Source organism: Balaenoptera ricei, chromosome 19 (genome assembly GCF_028023285.1).
Source record: "Balaenoptera ricei isolate mBalRic1 chromosome 19, mBalRic1.hap2, whole genome shotgun sequence".
In the NCBI taxonomy this organism is placed as follows: Eukaryota; Metazoa; Chordata; class Mammalia; order Artiodactyla; family Balaenopteridae; genus Balaenoptera; species Balaenoptera ricei.
In genome coordinates this window covers 45,866,128-45,887,230 of record NC_082657.1, presented here as the reverse complement: position 1 = coordinate 45,887,230, position 21,103 = coordinate 45,866,128, and the positions used below count along the sequence as shown (strand labels likewise).

The 21,103-nt window shown below is 49.0% G+C and overlaps 1 protein-coding gene across 2 annotated transcripts in view; it reads right to left on the bottom strand.

Annotated features, from left to right (window-relative positions):
• Positions 1–21,103, bottom strand: part of CDH3 (cadherin 3) — a 106,663-nt gene that overhangs the window by 37,111 nt on the left and 48,449 nt on the right. Inside the window, exons 1-2 of one of the 2 annotated variants that reach the window (XM_059904937.1) lie at positions 7,926–8,072; positions 7,597–7,717 (exon numbers count right to left, since the gene is read on the bottom strand). In XM_059904937.1, coding sequence (XP_059760920.1) covers positions 7,597–7,717; positions 7,926–7,985 — 181 coding nt within the window. In that variant the 5' untranslated portion in view covers positions 7,986–8,072. Of the gene's footprint in view, positions 1–7,596; positions 7,718–7,925; positions 8,073–21,103 lie in introns of those variants that run through there. The other variant, XM_059904938.1, reaches the window with a different exon arrangement.

Here is a 21,103-nt window from a genome sequence, read left to right as displayed (position 1 = left end):
CGGAGGCACTTCCCACACAGGGGAGTTAGAGCATCAAGGCCGAGGAGCTGGGACCAGAGTAACTTGTCTCAGGCCTAGAACCCCGTTTTCCCTTGCCTGTGCCCAGATGTACACCATCAGGCCTGTCCTCACTGCTGGCTTTGACAAGAATCTGAAGAACTTCCGAGTGAACCTGGACTTGAGGGTGGGAGAGAGTGGGGTTGCCAATGTGGGGGGAGGAATCTTCTTAGAAAAACACACATACACACAATTAATTCCCAGGGAGCAAAGACTTCTTAAAGTTAATGTGAGGCCCTGAAGTCGGACCCCCTGGGCAAGATCAACCTACTATTAGTCTCCAACACAGGTCTGAGGCTTGGTAAGAGAGATGTAATTTCGAACTAATCTTATGTGCTCTTGAACAAGCAAAAGTGGGGTAACTGAGATTGAGGAGGAAGAAGAAAGCCTGGGGTCGTGCCTCCCCAGCCCCATCTTGCCCCTGAGATACCTCAGAGTCCTGAGGGAGAACAGCTCTCTCCTCCTTCTTGGGTTCTGTGTAGCTCAGAGAGGCTCTCATGAGGGGGAAGCAGGCACCAGCCCTCCCACCTCCTGGCGGTGTGGCCCTGGCTCCGAGCCCTCTCCTCAGATGTCAGCAACAGAGCCAGAGCTACGAGCTCAAAGGTGGGGTAAAGGGAGGAAGGAAAGTGTTCATTCGGCTTTCCTTCCCAGGATAAGGCATTTTGGTTCGCTGAGCAAGCAGCAGGACCCCCATACCCCGAAGTCCATCGGGACTGTGGCAGCTGCAGCCTGGAGGGGATTTTGTCACCTTGAGGAATTTGCAGGCTACTGATGCTCTAGGTAAGCCACAACCACATGGGTGCCCAGATTTGGCTGGGTGAGGAGGAGGGGGCAGAGCGTATCAAGCTCCTCCACTCAGAGCAGGGCTGGGGGAGGTCCTCAATGCTGGGAGGAGGGGGGGTGGTGAGGAGAGGAAGAAGATGAACAGCCAGAAGCAGATTCTCTGCTGAGACTGACAGTGAGAGCACTGTCAGCTATTGCGCCTGGTATCTGAACCCTCCCTGTTCCCCTACATCCTAAAAGGGAGGCTGGGGTCCTGGAAAGACGTGTCCCCTCCTCCTCCCCTCCCCCATCACTCCAGATCTTGGTGATTAACAGAGGCCAGTGGAGGGAACAGCAATTCAAAAGTCTTGGGTCAGATGTTAACTATTTCCAATCTTCCTCAGCTTGGCTGAGGCCAGAGGACTCACAACTCTGACTCCCAAATGGTTAGTACCTTTCAAGTAGGAGTCCAACCTGGTTCAAGCCCTAACTCCACAATTTACGACCTGGGTGAACTTGGATAAGTTACAAAGTTACAAGCCTAGGTTTCCTATCCAGTGAAATGGGGCCAATTCCACTCCCCTCATGGGGCTTTTAGGAGGATTAAAGGGGCTTACTACATAAAGTACATAGTGTAGTTTCTGGAACTCAGTAAGCTCTCCAGTAAATGGTATTATTAAATGTGTTTGTTTCATTTTGTTTGAAAGCCCTTCCTTGCTGCCCCTGCTGCCTGGTAATGCCAGGTTAAATGAAACCAGGGGGAATATTCAACTGTGGCTGACCACGTCATCCTTGGGTCTGGGAAAAGTCGGGAGTCGAGGAGGGATGGTGGATGTGGGCCCAGGGTCCTGGATCCAGAGGAGACTTCAGAGACAGTGGCCTGCATGAGGGCACAACTGGAACGTCAGCCACATCTCCTGCCTTTCCCAAACACCACGCTGCCTCTGTTCTGGAGTGAGGCAAGTTCCGCACTGGACTGGACCCTGCCTACTTCCCTTCTGTTGCTCCCCACCTCACACTCCATGGTCCAGCCAAACTAAACATACTTAAGTTCCTGGACCCCATATGCTGTTCCCTTGGCAGGAACACTCCCTGCCACCTCTCATGTCCCAACCCCTTCCCCGGCCTCTGGCTTGGACATCACTTCTGCCAGGTGCCCCCCACCTCCCAGAACATGTCAGCAGTCCTTCCTATGTGACTCTATATTTTTCCTCCCACTTGATTACATGCATATATTACTTATTTTGTCCATCTCCCTCCACTAGCAGGTGAATGGCCCACAAAGCCTGGGTTTTGTGCATGTTTTGCTCACTAATGTATCCCTGGCACCTAGAACAGTACCTGACACTTGGGAGGTGCTCAATAGATATTTGCTGAATGAAGGATTCACTAGTAAAATTGCCTGGTGACTGATTTGCTTCCTCCTGTGGTCAGGGAGCTCACTGAGGTTAAGGAGCTGTGGGCCTTGCTTGCTTCTCAACTTCAAGCTCCCAGTAGGTACTCAGATGTTTGTTGGCTGAATGACCAGTCAGCTTGGCCTTGAGTCTCAGACACCTCACTACCTCTATAATGAGGGAGGAGCTGCATTCGACCACCTTGGCCATACGAGGCTGCTGCCGCCCACCCACACACCGGCCAGGATGAAAAATCTCCACCCATGAAGAAGTTCTCACCGTAGAAATTCAGGGCCCTTTCCAGATCCCCTTTCTACTTTGGGGAAAGTAACAAGCATTAGCTTAAGGACAAATAAAGGGAAGGACTTCTCCCCCCAAACAAAGGACGTGACCAAGTACCTAATAAAAAATTGCTGTCTCTTAGCACAGGGCCAGGTGGGAAGCAAGAAGCCAGAAGGGACGGGTCTGGTAAGGAGACTGTTGGGAGAGGGGGATGTGAGAGTCCAGAAGAGACTCAGCTGCTTCAAGACACAGAAAAGCTGACTTCTCAGTACTCGGCCACAGTACTGAGATCCCCAGGTAATCCTCAGTTAACCCAGCAATTACGCTCCCAGGGATGTACCTAACTGATCTGCCTATGCAGTTTCCCTTGCACAATGGTGTTCACGGCAGCACTAGCTGTAATAGCCAAAAAAATGGAAACTCCTCAAACGCCCATCAATAGCCGAAGTGTGGATGGTCACATGATGGAAACTACAGAATGACAATCAACCACAACTACATCCAGAACTGTGCAAGAATCTCACAATGTGCAGTGAAAGAAGCCAGATCCAAGAGGATATTCTGTATGATTCTTTTACATAAAGTTCAAATATAGGCAAATCAATCCATGGTATTTGAAGTCCAGATAGTGGTTTTCCTGGGGGAGGGTAAAGATGGGGAGGGAAGTGGCATTTGAGGTGCTGATAATGCTGTTTCTTGATATGTGTGCTAGGTACATGGGTGTTTTAAGTGTGTGATGTTCATTGAGCTGTATGTACACTTATCATCTGGACACTTTCTTCCACATATGCTATTCTTCAATAACAGTGGTTCTTTGCATGGAGATCATTCAGCCTCAGGACCGAAGCCTCCATTGATTTGGGAAGACAGGCCCTTCTGTCCCTCCTCCTCCTCCATCATCCTCCAAATGCTTTGCAGAGCTATCGTTTCCTAGAGAATCATTGCTCATGGTAAGCCATGCTTTCCTCACACAGCAGGGAGGTGAGGGCACCCTGCATGGGTAACCTAGGAACGGAGTGCCATGTGAGGAGATGAGAAGAGAGACTAGAGGTTTGAGACCTGCTCCCCAGACACCAGCTAACAGTGATGTACGTCGGGCTTTGGCAACCAACCCTACTCGGCTGCTGAGCCAGGAAGGCAGCTGGGTGGGCTGGAAGCCCCAGTTTCCAAATATTCATTCCACAGAGGCAGATTTATTGGGCACCATGGACTCCCCCAGTGACCTCACACCAAGTTTCTTACCCTCATTTTACAGCTGAGGGGGAGTTACCACCACCTGCGCAGCAAGGCTCTTATAAGCATAAAAAGTAACTAACATTAGACAGTCAGCTCCACCAGGGCAGGGTCTTAGTTTTGTTCATTGTTTTAGCCGCCATTCTAGAATAGTGCCTGATACATGCAGATGCTAAATATATGTTCACTGAAAAAATAAAATGTAAATAGAGGGCATAGCCCGGAATGGGAGCTCCAAAACAAAAGGCAATTTTTACTGAGTTGAAATAAGCAAAACCATCTTGAAGTTAACTCCTGCTCAGTCAGATTTATTACTGAACTTTGAAGTTTTCTACCAAAGCTAATGAGGGTTAGCTTTAATCTTACCCAAACGCTGACTAAGGGTGAGTTGAACCTGCGGAGGGGGCCATAATGAAGTACTGGATTTCTTTTACTGTAATTAAGCTGCTTCTCTCAACTGTTCTCCATGAAGGATGTATAGAACACTTTAGGTCACTCACTTTAATCACTGCACTAATACCACGAAAGCTCCTTCCTCCCACCTCTCCTTTGTCTTTGCTCCTAGACCACACTTGAAGGCAGACCCCAGACTGTGGGGTTGGGGTGGGGGAACATTCCTGCTCTACCTCCTTCCAGATTAACCTCTCACTCTTGGTCTAGGCAAGCCTGGCTTCACCTGACCCAAGCCCCCATCACTAGGACACTTAAAGAGACTGTATTCAAGCTGGTTTCCTCTGCAGGAATGTTTCTGGAAAACCCTAGGATGAAAAGGAATAAATGACTAAGCGCTCTTGGGGTAGGGGGTTGCTACTGGTGGGATTTGGTGCTCCAACATTCCACTTCTTCATTTCATCCACCTCCTACTTTCTGGTGGTAAAAAAAATGTCAGGGGGCTTCCCTGGTGGCACAGTGGTTAAGAACCCGCCTGCAAATGCAGGGGACACAGGTTCGAGCCCTGGTCCGGGAAGATCCCACATGCCGTGGAGCAACTAAGCCCGTGCGCCACAACTACTGAGCCTGTGCTCTAGAGCCTGTGAGCCACAAATGTTGAAGCCTGCGCACCTAGAGCCCGTGCTCCGCAACAAGAGAAGCCACCGCAATGAGAAGCTCGTGCACCGCAACAAAGAGTACCCCCGCTCGCCGCAACTAGAGAAAGCCGGCGCACAGCAACGAAGACCCAATGCAGCCAAAAATAAATAAAAAAAAAAAAAAAAAAAAAAATGTCAGGGAACTTGGGAGTCAGAAACTTCCATTCAAGTCCCATCTGGTCACTGCAGAGATGACTTTGGGGAAGCCACAACCACTGAGGTTTCATCTGTAAAATGGGCAGAACTTCACAAGATTGTCGTAGTTCACACAAGTACCTACTGGGACCTATTAAGCACCAGGTCCTGGGCATAAACCTAGAGGTAAAAGTCATGTCTGTGACCCTCAAGGGAGCTCACGAGTTTAGCCTAGGGAATTGAATCCATTAAGCTGTTCCTGTGTTTCTCCACCTCTAAAACCTCCAGCAGGGCTGGGCTACAGGGTTTCTGAAGTCCCAACTCTGGGATTAAGAGCTCAAGTTGTTTAAATGTACAGCACCAGCTTCAAGAGAATGGCAGGAGGATAAAGCAAGCTCAGAGTTGTGCAAATGCTTTGAAGAGGAAAGTGCACATACAAACAAGGTGTTAATTATATCAGATAATTTCTTTGAGCTCAACCTCATAGACACCTGTGAAATTCATAACCCAGGGGCGAACAACAAGGGCAACTGTTCCTTAGCTATAGGGAAACTGTTGTCTGCTTGGCCAAACTTGAGAGTTTGTATGTACCCTCAGGACAACCCTTTCAACATGGCTGGATCCAGGCTGGGGCTCCTGTGTATGGAGGATAGGGAGCTGGGGTGGAGGTAGAAAAGAGGTCAGCTGCTGAGGACTAAGGGGAGAAATACCACTATTTTTTGCCGGGGAGTCCCAATTTATTGGGACAAATTGGGCTCAGAAACTTGCTTTTATTTAAAAAGAAGGCAGCATCCCATTTCACAGGAAGACTGCTCTAAGAACTCGGCACATTGCAGGGAGCTGCACTCAAGGTTAGCCAAGCACATTAACCCACCTTTTGTTTTATAACCTAGGTGCGCTCCTGGCATGAACCCACCATTTTCACAACCATAAACCAGACATCCGAGAAAGCAGAATTTTCTCAAAAGGTTTAAAATGCCTGACGTCACCGAGAAGCACTTGCCAACCGGACTGTGAAATCGAAAACCTGATCACTGCTTCCCCCCAAGAACCTCAAGCTTAGTGAAGTGACAGTTAATCTGATATTTCTTGCTTCAGTAAGAAAGATAAGGCACAGACAACACTCAGAGCCATAGCCTGCTCTCCCAGACTGTAGTCGGAAAACTTGACAATGAGGGGGAGGGTGTACAGATTTGGCAGAAGTCTGGTTAGCAATAAAGCTTCCTCAGGGAGCCGGAATTGGATTTGGGGCCCTGCCCAAGTTAACATTTTTACAGGTTGGCTGAGTTGCAGTTTGTTAGCCAGTCAGTAATAAACCCAAGTGCAAGAATTTAAAGTTTATGAGGCATGGCCTCTTAATGCCTCTCCTCAGCTCCCTACAGCCAAGAGTTTAAGGAGCTTGGCCTAGCCTGGGTGTTAATTGTTTTGTCAATATGCAGAGTTATTTGGGGGGAAAAGAAGAAATAAAGGCTTCTACAGAACTCAAGGCCCCCTCTCCTCTTTTGGAGAAACAAAGGAGAGCCATTCTGTCCCCTAGGCAGCTCACCCGCGCATTCAAGCTGTGGGAATTTGTACCTGGGGTGAGGGGTATGCTGATGGGGGCATTAGAAAAATGCTAGGTGGCACAGGTTTTTAAATTGCTTTGAAATTTTTAAACTTTAGATCCCCTACCCAGAAAAATGCATACAAGTTCTTAAACAATTTCACAGGTTAAGGACCCTCTGGAAGCCCACCCAAGGATCCTGGGATACACCTCTGTTTAAGAACTTGGGTTTGATCCGGTGGAGGAACCCGCCCTGTCCTGGATGAAGGGAAAGAGCCCCCATCAGCCGTCAGCTGCCTGGATCTCATAACACACTGGTTCTGAGCACCAAAGTAAACCCCACCCCCTCAAGTTTTTAAACCGTAGAAGAAACTGTGAGATCAAAAATGTGCTTTGATCCCCCACCCACAGCCCCTACAGCTCAAGACCTTCTGGCTCCTGGACGCCCACTCCCTCAAGGGCCCTAACATTTCAGTCCCAGTACACTGGGGATCGGGGGGTGTCCCCAGTGCGTGATGGCCCCAGTCCAGGTGTACCAGGCCCAGTTTTCAGGCAGGCTGCAGGGGCGCGGGCCCTCCGGGAAGGGCAGGGTTAAGAGTGCATTCCAGCTGCCGGGCAAGAAGGGGGGCGGGGGAAGGGAGCGCGAAGAAGAGAAACAGACCTGGTCTGTCAGTCGGAGACACAAAGCACGGTACACAAAGGGGGCCCGAGAGGGGCGAAAGGGGCTGCCCGGGGCACGGCTCATCCCCACACCTGTGCGGGGGTTGGGGGAGGAATGTGGAAGGCGCATTCCTCCGCTGGGGCCCCAGGGGAGAGCTTCCCACGTCCGGGCTGGGTGAGCGGCTCAGCCGCCCCGCACCCCGAAGGAGGGGGTCCAGGTCAGCCGCCGCAGAGGGGCAAGGAGGGGCTGGACGTCAGAGGGCGCTAGGCTCTCCGGCCTTTCTCTCCATACGCCCACCCCCATTCCAGCCCCGGGGATGCTTTCTGCGCGTCCCCCACACCTGAGGAGGCGCCAGGAGTCCCCCCGCCGCAGCCCGGACACCCCCAGCGCAGACCCCGCCTCGAAGTTCCGCCCGGCGGGCCCCCGTGGGGGGAGTCTTACCATTCCCCCGCGCCCGGCCCGGCTCCAGCTCCGCGCCTCGCGCCTCCAAGGTCACTTCAGCTTCCCCGAAGCCTGCCCGGCACGGCTCGGAGGCCGCGCGCGGCAGCCAGTAAACCTGCGCCTAAGGGAAGAGGGGTAAAGAGGGAGGCTGGGTCACAGGCGTGCCCGGCCCTGCATACCCATCCCGGGCAGTCCTCTCAGGCTTTCCCGTACAACACTGGCTCCAGGCAGCCCAGTCCGGCTCTCTCCCCGACGCCACCGCCGCGTGCGGACCCCGCGCGCCCTCTGAGGAACGTCCCGGCAGGGGTCAGGGCAAGGCAATGGAGTACCTGGAGTAGGAGGAAGAAGCGGAGGAGGAGGGACGCGAGAGGCCCACTAGGGAGCCCCATGGCTGGAGAGAGAGGGGTGAAAAGCTGCCGCGACGTCGGGCTAGTGCTCCGCTAAGCTCAGCGCGTCCCTTTGAGAACCGCGGCTCGCGGGAGCCAGCGGGAGGGGGGGGGGCCAGGTGAGCGCAGGTAGGTGCTGATTGGTCCAGCGCCGCAAGGTCCCGCCTCCTCGCAGGTGGGGCCGGGGCTGGCGCTCTGGAGGCACCCCGAAGCCCGCCCCCCCCCCCACTGTCCTCTCCTGCGCCCCTCCTGCGTTCTCTCGGGTTTTCTGGAGTTGCTCCCGGCAGAGACCCAGGCCCTGTCTCGCAGATTCTGGGTTCAAGGGGAAAAAAAAAAGGCAACCCACTCTCCGCCGCACAGGAAGAAAATTGTTTCTGTGCCTTGTGGAAAAGAAAGTGGAGATGCATCTGAACCCGACTGAAAACAGGCGCCCCATTCATGCTCCCCCGAGGCTCTCTGTTATCCAAAGCTTTGATGGAGGCCGGGTGTGTCCGCCCCACACCCGGCTACAGCGGGGGGCGGGCGGGTACCTCCTGCCTCTTTCCCCACCTCCCACATCAGCCTGCCCCCAGGACTCCGAGTGTTTAAAACTGGCGGTGAGGTCCCGAGGGACCGTGTTACAGAATCTGCTACAACTTGCGGAAAACTCATTACTTCCCTGGCACAGCCGAACAAAAGGAGGCTGGGAGAGAAGATCCCAGAGTTCGAAGCCGTGGTGACGCCAAAAGGTGCGAGGTAGAGGGGTGGTTATTAGCCCCATCACCTCCAGCAAGCTTCCCACCCCCCACGTAGGATATAAATAATTAACAATTTCTCAACTTTTGTAAAATGCAAATACAGGCATTTTAAAAATCGCGACTGTTTTTATTGGTCTAAAATAGCTACTATAATCCAAGTAAAAACTGCTGGCTGCGAGAGAAGCAACCTTCCAGTGAGTCTCCCTACGAAGCAGCTCTTCTGTATCGTTACTGGGGGACATGCGACGGAGTTGGGATTCGTTCCTCTACTTCAGACCCGAAGCGCTTTACCCGTGGCGGCACACAAGTGGGCCCCGGGCCCTGAAACGGTCCTGAAACTCAGTCGCTCCACACTGCACGCCCTCTCCCCACCGAGCTGAGTTTTCCCAGCCAGTCACAACCTCCTGTTCCCTGAGGCCTCCCCACCTTCCCTAGCTGTCGTGAGAATCTCAGGTTGACTCCTCAACACTTTCCGTCCTCCTACCCATCTCAGATTTAGGGGTTTGAGGAGGAGACTGGAGTCTCTAATTATAGATTTTTTGGCTCTCAAGGGCTAGCCTGGAAGCCTGCCTGTCCTTCCCACCACCAGGCCTGCGGCTAAGAGGAGGACAGTTTGCGTTGCGACCGTGGGAGTCCTCTCTCTAGCCGAGCATGGGCTCTGGGGCCGCACCGCTTGCGTTCAAACCCGGATTCCATCACTTATTAGCGCTGTGACCTCAGGCTAGCGAAATAACCCCTCTGAGCCTCAGTTCCGCATGCGTCTAGTGGGGCTATTATGATATCTGCCCTCTATAAAGTACTAGGATTGAATGAATTAATACATATAGAAGAGGATTAAATTAGCACGTTTAAAACGCTAAACTCAGCACTTGGCACAGAGCAAGTGCCCAAATGTTGCCTGGTATTATTGCTTTAGGATCCAGCTTATTTGTCCTCCGCCTCACGAACCGTTTCTTTTCCTCTATAGCACCCTCACTTTCCCCAAACTAAGAGAATGAGAAACGCTGTAATCCTTCAATTTCACGGCTGATGGTAAAGCGAGCAATTGGCATCTGGTATCAGGGGAGCGCTCCGTTATCCCGCCTGTGGTCCCGGCAGCTGGGGTCTGCGGATGCACGACGCGCAGGAGAAGCCCGAGGCTGCTTGCTGAGCTCCAACCCCCTTCGCCTCGCTCTCCTGCAGGGGGCGCTTCCCGTGCCCGAGGGGAGGTTAGATACCCGAGCAGAGGCTTTTCGAGGCTGCGCAGGGCCCAGACAGTATCTGGTGGCCCCGCCTATCCTCGCCTCGCAGGTTCCTTTGCGCCCGCCGGGAACCAGATGCAGCCATTAGGCGGACAGTCAAACACCAACGTGCGTCGGGATACAGGTCCTAATTAAGTAAACACCTGGCTGGAGGGCAGTTGAGCACGCTCATTTCCGCCTCCTTCCAGGGCACTCAGCATTCCGGGCGGGGCCGGGGAGGGGAGAGGAGAAACTGAGAGTCAGCTCTTCTGCCTGCACCTTGGACCACACTGCTGTCTTCTCTGCAGCTCCCTTAGTCGGTCGGCCGTTCATTCATTCATTTAAGAGATATCTGCTGATAGCCTGTTGTGTGCCAAGCACTGGAGATACAACAGTGAACGAAGCAAACATCCCTGCATCCTTGGACCTTCCATCACAGAGTGTGAGGGTTCAAGGAAACTAAATAAGTAACTATATAGCATGTTAGATAATATGTACTATGCAGAAGAACAGAATGGTAAGTGCCAATTCACAGAAAAGAAGGTAGGGCTGGAAATTGCAAATAACATAATCTAGAAGGTGTTTAGGTCAGGGTCTAGTGGGAGACAGAATCCAGCTCGGATGGTTCAAGTCTTAGTGAAGGGACCAGAGGAACGGGCAGGGTTCAGGGACCAACAAGGGTGTAGAAGGTCCAGAGATCAGCAGCAAGCAGAAAAGCAGTTACAACTTGGAGGACTGGGGGGCAAAGGGAGGAAATGGTATCACTGGGAGTGGGGGGTTGGAGGGGAGGGGGGAGCTGGAGAGCTGAAGCGGAGGACCACCCCTCCCAAATGCAGCTGTGGTCAAGGAGGGACAGGCCACTGCCCAGAGCACAGCAGGGAGCATGTGGGGGGGAAAATAACTCAACATCTCTCTCCTTTCACCCTTCATCTTCTGGCATTGCCTGTCATGGACCAAACCCACCCAGAAGCCTGAGGGCAAGAAACCCCAGGTGGTGGTGTCTGTAGGGGTCATCCTCCCAGGCACAGGGCAGAGAGGAGAAAGGTAGAAAATGGAGGAAGGGCTGATGAGCAATGGGGAAAGCCCAGAGGCCTCCTTGAGAAATGAATAAAACCTGAAGGAAGTGAGGGAGAAAATTACATTAAGCATATCTGAAGAAAAGAGTATTCCAAGCAGAGAAAATAGGCAAAGGCCCTGAGACAGTAGATTACTTGGGACAGGAAAAAAAAAAAAAAAGGCAGTGTGGCTGGAGTGGAGTAAGCAAGTGGGAAATGAGTCAGATTTGGGAGGGTGAGGAACAAATCTTGTAGAGCCTCATAGGCTATTGTAAAAACTTTGCCTTTTACTCTGAGCAGGAGGGGAGGAAGGCACTGGAGGCTGTGAGTGGAGGAGTGGTGTTGAGAAGACTACAGGAGATGAGGGCAGAAACAGTGAGGTCAGTTGGGATTCCACTGCAATAAGCCAGGCAAAAACTGAAATGGCTTGGTTCAGGGTGGTCATTGTGGAAGGGGTAAGAAATGATCAGATTAAAACAAACAAAATAAAAAGTGTTGGTGAGGATGTGCAGACATTGAAACACTTGTGCACTGTCGGTGGGAATGTCAACTGCTTGCAGCCACTATGGAAAACAGTAAAACAGCTACTAAAAAAAATTAAAAATAGAATTGCCATATGACCCAGCAATTCCACTTCTAGGTATATACCCAAAAGAATTGAGTGTACGGACTCTAACAGATATTTGTACAATACATCTATGTTCATAGCAGCATTATTCAAAACAGTCAAGAGGTGGAAGCAGGGCTTCCCTGGTGGTGCAGTGGTTAGGAATCTGCCTGCCAATGCAGGGGACACGGGCTCGAGCCCTGGTCTGGGAAGATCCCACATGCCGTGGAGCAACTGGGCCCGTGAGGCACAACTACTGAGCCTGCGCGTCTAGAGCCTGTGCTCCGCAACAAGAGAAGCCACGACAATGAGAAGCCCGCGCACCGCGATGAAGAGTAGCCCCCGCTCGCCACAACTAGAGAAAGCCCGTGCACAGAAATGAAAACCCAATACAGCCAAAAATAAATTAAAAAAATAATAATAAAATAAATAAATAAATAAATAAATAAATAAATAAATATTTCTAAAGAGGTGGAAGCAACCCAAGTGTCCATTGACGAATGGATAAACAAAATGCTTAATAGGTACAGAGTTTCAGTTTTGCAAGATGGAAAGAGTTCTGTGGATGGATGATGGTGATGGTTGCACAAAAATGTGAATGTACTTTATGCCACTGAACTGTATGTTATGTGTACTTTACCACAACTTTTAAAAGTTACTTTAAAAAAGTGATCAGGGTATATTTTGAAGGTATTGCCAACGAGATTGCCTAAAGGATTGGATGGGGGTGTGAGACAGAGCAGGTCAAGGATGACTCCAGGGTTTGGGGCCTGAGCAACCAGCAGGATGGCAATACCATTTCCTGAGATGGGTAAGGCACATGTAGTGGACACTGTCAGGGCACTGCTCAGATCCCCTGGGATCCCTTTGTTGGTTTCTGAACTCCCCATGTTTGGCTTCTGTGTGTTGATTCTCCCAGCAGCCTGTACATGTGAAGGGCCAGAGGCTTGCCCTTCCGCTACTGGGGTCCCTTTGCCCTTGCAAGGAAGTGCCCAGGAGTTCACTTTCCCAGCCCTTAGCCAATGACCAAGTGGTGCTGGAATGTGGAAGCTGAGCACCGGCCCGCCTCCCCCCAGACTCCCAGGGGTAACTTACATCCAGCATCCCCTGCTGGATCAGGCTGAAGCTACCCTCCAGGGACGTGGTCTGAAATCACACCCTTGCTTGGCTTCTTGCCCTCTTTATCTTGCTTCTCCACTCCCTCACCAGTTCCTCCTGGGAGCCCTTCCAAATTTAATAAGTCACTCATGTACATGAATCCTTGTCTCAGGGTTAGCTTCTTGGAATCTCATTGCAGGTAGAGCAAGCTTGGGATTAGGGGAATATCAGGACTTCAAGGTGGGGCATGTTCAGAGATGCCCAGTAGTGGCATGTTGAGGAGGCTGTGGTTGGAGACACGGGTCCAGGGGAGGCATCCTGCCTGGATATACCTTTGTCACAATGGAAAAGCATCTATATGTGGAGAAAGACTTGCCCAGGGAGAACCCTGAGCCTCTGGGGGCCTTCCCATCTCTGCCAGAGCATGGCCTTTTTCAACACAGATGTTCATCCCGTCCCTGATGCCTTCCACCCAGACAGGGCTGGGACTCTTTCACTCATTTTGCTCTTTCAAAAAGAAGTGCACCTTCCCTGTGCTTCTTGTCTGCATTTCACACTTAAACACGTGCTACTTACTGCCTTGTGGGATCTCTGGCATTGTTACTTTCACCTGAGTGTCCTTCTGCCTCACTCTCCAGTACCCCTTTCCCCCCTCCTTGAAAGCTCCTCGGGTCAGGGATCAGGATGAGCAGAATATCACCTCTGCAGATTTCCCCACAGCACCCTACCAGCCAAAGGCCTGTGGCATTTAAGTTAGGGTTGGCAGACCTACGTCTGAATCTTGCCTCTGAAAACAACTGCCTGGGTGATCTGGGGTGAGCTATTTAATCTCTCAAAGTCCTATGGAATGAGTTAATTCCTATCTGGTGAGTGATGGTGAGAATTACCCCAAACTGAACTGACCTTCCTCTGCAAATCTGCTCCTCCCACAATCTTTCCATCTCAGCCAAAGGCAATTGCATCCTTCCAGCGGCTCAGCCTAAGCCGTCTTTCACTCTCTGACTCATCTGCTACCACTTGCTCACTCTGCTTTTTCAGCGTTGGCCTCCCTGTGGTTCTCCGAACACACCAAGTGTGGGCCTGTGCACAGTGCTTCCCTCTGCCTGGATCACCTTTGCCCAGATGTCCACCCGCCTTTCTCCCTCACTCCTTCAGGTCTCTGCTCAAATGTGGCCCCTCTGAGAGGCCTTCCCTGACCTCCCTACATAGAGAGCCCTCTCTCATCACCCTCTTTCCCCTGCTTTATTTTTTTTCATAGCACTCATAGCACTTAATAGCACTAATCTATTAGTACATATATATATATATATATATATATATATTTTTTTTTTTTTTTGGGGGGGAGGCAACATACAGTAATGATTAAGAGCAAGGACTCTGGAGTCACACTGTCTGGCTTTGAATCATTAATGCAGCTCTTCCAAGCTGTGAGACCTTGGCCAAGTGACTTTCAACTCCCTTGTGCCTCAGTATCCTCATCTGTAAAATGGGATAAGCATAACAATACCTTCCTCATAGGTTATGAGTTAATATTTGTAAAGCACTTTGGAACATAGTAAACCTAAGTATTCATTAAATTGTATTTATTGTCCCTCTCCCCTCACTGAGTGTATCCTCCCTGAGAGGCAGGGATTTTTGTCTGCTTTGTTCATTGCTGTACCTCCAGTACACAGAACAGCCTGGCATAAAACAGATACTGAGGGGCTTCCCTGGTGGCGCAGTGGTTGAGAATCTGCCTGCCAATGCAGGGGACACGGGTTCGAGCCCTGGTCTGGGAAGATCCCACATACCGCAGAGCAACTGAGCCCGTGAGCCACAATTGCTGAGCCTGCGCATCTGGAGCCTGTGCTCCGCAACAAGAGAGGCCGCGATAATGAGAGGCCCGCGCACCGCGATGAAGAGTGGCCCCCACTTGCCGCAACTAGAGAAAGCCCTCGCACAGAAACGAAGACCAACACAGACATAAATAAATAAATAATAAATAAATTAAAAAAAAAAAACAGATACTGAAATATGTATTGACTGAGTGAAATCAAGAAGATAATAACTGTTAAGCATCTGGCAGGGTGCTAGAAGCAGAGTAGACACAAAATCAATGTGGGTTCCCTGACCCACCTCACAGAGCTGATGTGAAATCCAATGAGCTAATAGGCAGGAAAGTGTTTTGCCAAGTGTCATACAAATAATACAAGTCACAATAAAATGAACTACTAGCACACTCTGGATTCAGACTCTAAGTATTTTCATGCATGATCTCACTCTCATCCTCTCAACTCTACACGCTAGTTTCCTTTTCACAGACGAGGAAACAGGTTAAATCCCTTGCCCAAGGCCACACTGCTAGGACAGAGGCAAAGCCACAGTGCAACCCAGTTCTGTCTCACTCCGAAACTCATTGCCTGAATCAGTTTCCAACCTACTATTCATCAATGTTTGCTGGAAGACTGAATTTGGGGAGCAGGTCTTTGGTATATTAGGAAGAATTCCACAATATCCGATCCCTTCTCTTAAGAACCTCTTAAAATAAACATGTTTGCCTCTGGTCCAAGGTTAAATTCTGGGTCCTCCAAGAAATATTTAGAAAGAGCTTTTCTGCCCATTTTTGGTAGCAAAATTCCCAGAGCTCCACTCCCACATAGCACACTTACAGGGTTATGTCCCAAAGACAAGCGGGTATTTTCCAATCTTTTCTAGGAAGTATCCTTAAAACTGGGTGCGGCCCTATTTCCTGCTCCTCCCCTCCCCTGCCCAGTGCCCTTACAAATGCTTCCACAGTCTTACTTCTTTTTTTTTTTTTTTTAATTTTATTTATTTATTTATTTATGGCTGTGTTGGGTCTTCGTTTCTGTGCGAGGGCTTTCTCTAGTTGGGGCAAGTGGGGACCACTCTTCATTGTGGTGCGTGGGCCTCTCACTATCGCGGCCTCTCTTGTTGCGGAGCCCAGGCTCCAGACGCGCAGGCTCAGTAATTGTGGCTCACGGGCCCAGCTGCACCGCGGCATGTGGGATCTTCCCAGACCAGGGCTCGAACCCGTGTCCCCTGCATTGGCAGGCAGATTCTCAACCACTGCGCCACCAGGGAAGCCCCCACAGTCTTACTTCTTTATGTCTGTTCCCGAGCTTTCTGGGACGCTCCTTTCTGCCCAGTAATGTCTCTGGCCAGCTTTCCCATCTATCACTTCTGAATCCTTAAAGGTGCCGAGGCAGTTGATCCCCAAAAAGAAACCTGATCCACATACCTTCCCTTTCCTTGAACCTCGGGCAGGGCTCCGCTGCACCAGTGAATTTTTGCCAAGGCCTGAGCTGTCAGTTTCCAGAGATAAGAGGCTAAGCATTTATGTATGTGTATACACTGAAGGCACAGAATTGATTAATCAATAAGCACTCACAAAGCCCTGAATCCCTGTGGTTGGCTAAGGTCTAGAGACTTTGAGAGCTGTAGGGCTCAAAAAGACCTTAAAGAAAATAACCATAACAACAAAATATTAATAACCTGTCCTCAGAGACATTCTTCATCCTTCCCCTGAAAGGCAGGGGTGATCTCTGCAGATGAGGTTTCCCAGGCTCACTTGAGAGATGACTTCCTGCTGGGTTCAGCCAATGGGAGGCACTAGTGGGAGACTGGAGGGTGGGACAAAGGGAAAAGCCAGGGTATGCCTCCTCCTTCAGCTGTTTTGATAATGGCTGTGTTTAATCTGTAGCTACAGCTCGTGCTGTCGGTCCAGGTTCTGCCAGACTCTGGGCTCTGGAAACACCATCATTTTCCTCTCTTTCTCCTGCTAAGGGGTGGATGACTTCTTGCTGCCTAATCTCTAGGTTGTATCACTGCCCCCTGTTTGGCTTCTTAGCCTCTCCATCACCTATGCATTAAGTTCCCTCTGCTTTAAATACTCCCAGTGGTTTGTCTTCCTGATTGGACCTCGACTGACAGAACAGTTAAAACTTACCCAGTACTTACTATGGGACAGACACTGTTCTAAGCACATTATGTAAATTAACTTATTTAATTCTACCATCTGAGGAATGATTATATTTTACAGATGAGAAAACTGAAGCACAGAGAGTCTGATCTACCCTAGTGAGATACCAAACCTGGATACGTATCAAAAATTAACTGCCCAGGAAGCTAATTAAAGATAGAGGAGGTGATGGACGCCATCCTGGCCCTACTGAGTCGGACTCACCAGTCCATGAGGCCCAGGAATCTGGAGATTTAATAAGCTCCCTAGGTGATTCTGATTCAACTAACCCAGCACCCCTCCATGAACTGGTAGTCAGGAAACCCCGACCTCATTTTGGCGATGAGGACAGTAAGATCCAGATCAGTTGTACAGCAAGCTCTGTGGCAGACAAAAACACCACCAAGGACAGTGCTTTCTGCTACTTCCACTGCCTTTTCCTTCAAGGTCACATGGCTGGTTCTGATGTTTGGACTTGCCCTCCCCAGGAGCCATCTGAAGGTACTTCTTATTAGAAATGTTTTGGAAAATTCAGTATATAAACAGATGTGTAGGGCTTCCCTGGTGGCTCAGCGGTTAAAAATCCACCTGCCAATTCAGGGGACACGGGTTCGAGCCGTGGTCCAGGAAGATCCCACATGCCACGGAGCTACTAAGCCCGTGTGCCACAACTACTGAGCCTGCACTCTAGAGCCCGCAAGCCACAACTACTAAGCCCGTGTACCACAACTCCTGAAGCCCACGCATCTAGAGTCCATGCTCCACAACAAGAGAAGCCACTGCAATGAGAAACCTGTGCACCCAACGAAGAGTAGCCCCCGCTCGCTGCAACCAGAGAAAGCCTGCGTGCAGCAACGAAGACCCAACGCAGCCAAAAATAAATAAATAAATAAGAGGGTTAACATAAATTATAAAACAAAACAAACAAAAAAACCCACAGGGGGCTTCCCTAGTGGTGCAGTGGTTAAGAATCCGCCTTCCAGTGCAGGGGACACAGGTTCAAGCCCTGGTCCGGGAAGATCCCACATGCTGTGGAGCAACTAAGCCTGTGCGCCACAACTACTGAGCCTGCGCTCTAGAGCCCGCGAGCCACAACTACTGAGCCCATGTGCCACAACTACTGAAGCTCGTGCGCCTAGAGCCCATGCTCCACAACAAGAGAAACCACCACAATAAGAAGCCCGTGCACCGCAACGAAGAGTAGCCCCTGCTCCCCGCAACTAGAGAAAGCTGCACGCAGCAACAAAGACCCAATGCAGCCAAAAATAAATAATAAATAAATAAATTAAAAAAAAAAAACAAAAAACCACAGATGTGTATGCAGAATGGCTGAGTGGTGATCAGTATTTGGGAAAAGGAAAAGGGAGGCAGTTTAATCCACCTAATCTCTTACTTTCAGTCCTTTCTGAATAACTTTGGAGAGATAGTTAACCCTCCCCTCATTCTACCTTCCCCATTCTGACCAAGACTGTGGTCAGGCCAACAATCTATATTTTTCAACAGGGGCCCAAGGTGATCTGCCAATTTGGAAAATACAATCAAAATCCAAAATATTCAGAATCTGAATGGACTTCTGTTGTTGCCTTTCCCCCCATGCCACTGTTGTATTCCCAGAACCAATAAACAGTGCCTGGTACAGAGTAGGTGCTTAATAAATATTTACTGAGTGAAATAACAAATAATTATTCTTGCATTGTGAAAATATTTTCTGTACAGTTATTCACTGATCCTCACAATGGACAGAATAGATATCAGAGTCCTCATGTTACAGAAAATGAAACTGAGTTCAGAGAGATTAGGTGACTTACCAGGTCACACAGCTAATGAGAAGTGTCAGAAGCTCTCTCCGTGAAATTCTTCCCTCCCAGATGATGGTGGTAAGAAGGAACACAGGTGGAAGAATGCAAATATGAATGCAAAATAAATTACCAAAATAGAGGTCAAATTAACTCGATAAGGATAAGAAATTCTAGCATTTATCACTGAATGAGGAGATTAGAGATTCAAAGATTCCAGGGGATACACAAGTCCCTCTATCTCTGGACTCTTAACTTTACCGTCATTAAATTCAAGCAATCCTTGCTTTCCTGCTATATTGGTAATAGTAATCCCCCTCTCATCCCTTATGGTTAAATGCTAAGTGCTTTGTACATCTTATTCCATTTAACCCTATCATCTCTCTCCTGAACTACTGCAGTAGCTTTCCTTCGTCACCCTCCAATCTGTTTTCCCCACTTCTGTCAGACTGATCATTTACAACTGCCAAGTCTGATCACTTTGGATCTCTGATTAAAATCCCTAAATGCCTCCCCACGCTGCTCTCTCAAGGTCCTGCTTGGTCTAGGCCCCACCTACCTCTTCGTTCATTACATTCAAGAAATATTTATTGAGGGCCTACTACGTGTCAGATGCTATTCTGAGCACTGAGGATGCAATGGTGAATCAAATAGACAAGATCCTTAATATCATGCACTTTGTAATAAAAACGTAGAGAAGTAAACAAGATAATTACAGACTACTGAAAGTGCTAAGAAGGAAAAAAAATAAAGCAATAAGATAGTTACCGGGGAAGCTCATTTTTTAAAAAAAATTAATTAATTTATTTTTGGCTGCGTTGGGTCTTCTTTGTTGCGCGCGGGCTTTCTCTAGTTGCAGTGAGTGGGGGCTACTCTTCGTTGCGGTGCGCGGGCTTCTCATTGCGGTGGCTTCTCTTGTTGCGGAGCATGGGTTCTAGGCACATGGGCTTCAGTAGTTGTGGCATGTGGGCTCTAGAGCGCAGGCTCCGTAGTTGTGGTGCTCGGGCTTAGTTGCTCCACAGCATGCGGGATCTTCCCGGACAAGGGCTCAAACCCGTGTTCCCTGCATTGGCAAGCAGATTCTTTTTTTTTTTTTTTTAACATCTTTATTGGAGTATAACTGCTTTACAATGGTTAGTTTCTGCCTTATAACAAAGTGAATCAGCTATACATATACATATATCCCCATATCTCCTCCCTCTTGCGTCTCCCTCCCACCCTCCCTATCCCATCCCTCTAGGTGGTCACAAAGCACCGAGCTGATCTCCCTGTGCTATGCGGCTGCTTCCCACTAGCTATCTATTTTACATTTGGTAGCATATATAAGTCCATGCCAGTCTCTCACTTCGTCCCAGATTACCCTTCCTCCTCCCCGTGTCGTCAAGTCCATTCTCTATGTCTGTGTCTTTATTCCTGTCCTGCCCCTAGGTTCTTCAGAACCTTTTTTTTTTTCTTTAAGATTCCATATATATGTGTTAGCATACGGTATTTGTTTTTCTCTTTCTGACTTACTTCACTCTGTAGGACAGACTCTAGGTCCATCCACCTCACTACAAATAACTCAATTTCATTTCTTTTTATGGCTGAGTAATATTCCATTGTATATATGTGCCACATCTTCTTTATCCATTCATCTGTTGATGGACACTTAGGTGGCTTCCATGTCCAGGTTATTGTAAATAGAGCTGCAATGAACATTTTGGTACATGACTCTTTTTGAATTATGGTTTTCTCAGGGTATATGCCCAGTAGTGGGACTGCTGGGTCGTGTGGTAGTTCTATTTTTCGTTTTTTAAAGAACGTCCATACTGTTCTCCATAGTAGCTGTATCAATTTACATTCCCACCAACAGTGCAAGAGGGTTCCCTTTTCTCCACACCCTCTCCAGCATTTATTGTTTCTAGATTTTTTGATGATGGCCATTCTGACCGGTGTGAGGTGATACCTCATTGTAGTTTTGATTTGCATTTCTCTAATGATTAGTGATGTTGAGCATTCTTTCATGTGTCTGTTGTCAATCTGTATATCTTCTTTGGAGAAATGTCTATATAGGTCTTCTGCTCATTTTTGGATTGGGTTGTTTGTTTTTTTGATATTGAGTTGCATGGGCTGCTTGTAAATTTTGGAGGTTAATCCTTTGTCAGTTGCTTCATTTGCAAATATTTTCTCCCATTCTGAGGGTTGTCTTTTCGTCTTGTTTATGGTTTCCTTTGCTGTGCAAAAGCTTTTAAGTTTCATTAGGTCCCATTTGTTTATTTTTGTTTTTATTTCCATTTCTCTAGGAGGTGGGTCAAAAAGGATCTTGCTGTGATGTATGTCATAGAGTGTTCTGCCTATGTTTTCCTCTAAGAGTTTGATAGTGTCTGGCCTTACATTTAGGTCTTTAATCCATTTTGAGTTTATTTTTGTGTATGATGTTAGGGAGTGTTCTAATTTCATTCTTTTACATGTAGCTGTCCAGTTTTCCCAGCACCACTTAGGCTGTCTTTTCTCCATTGTATATTCTTGCCTCCTTTATCAAAGATAAAGTGACCATATGTGCATGGGTTTATCTCTGGGCATTCTATCCTGTTCCATTGATCTATATTTCTGTTTTTGTGCCAGTACCATACTGTCTTGATTATTGTAGCTTTGTAGTATAGTCTGAAGC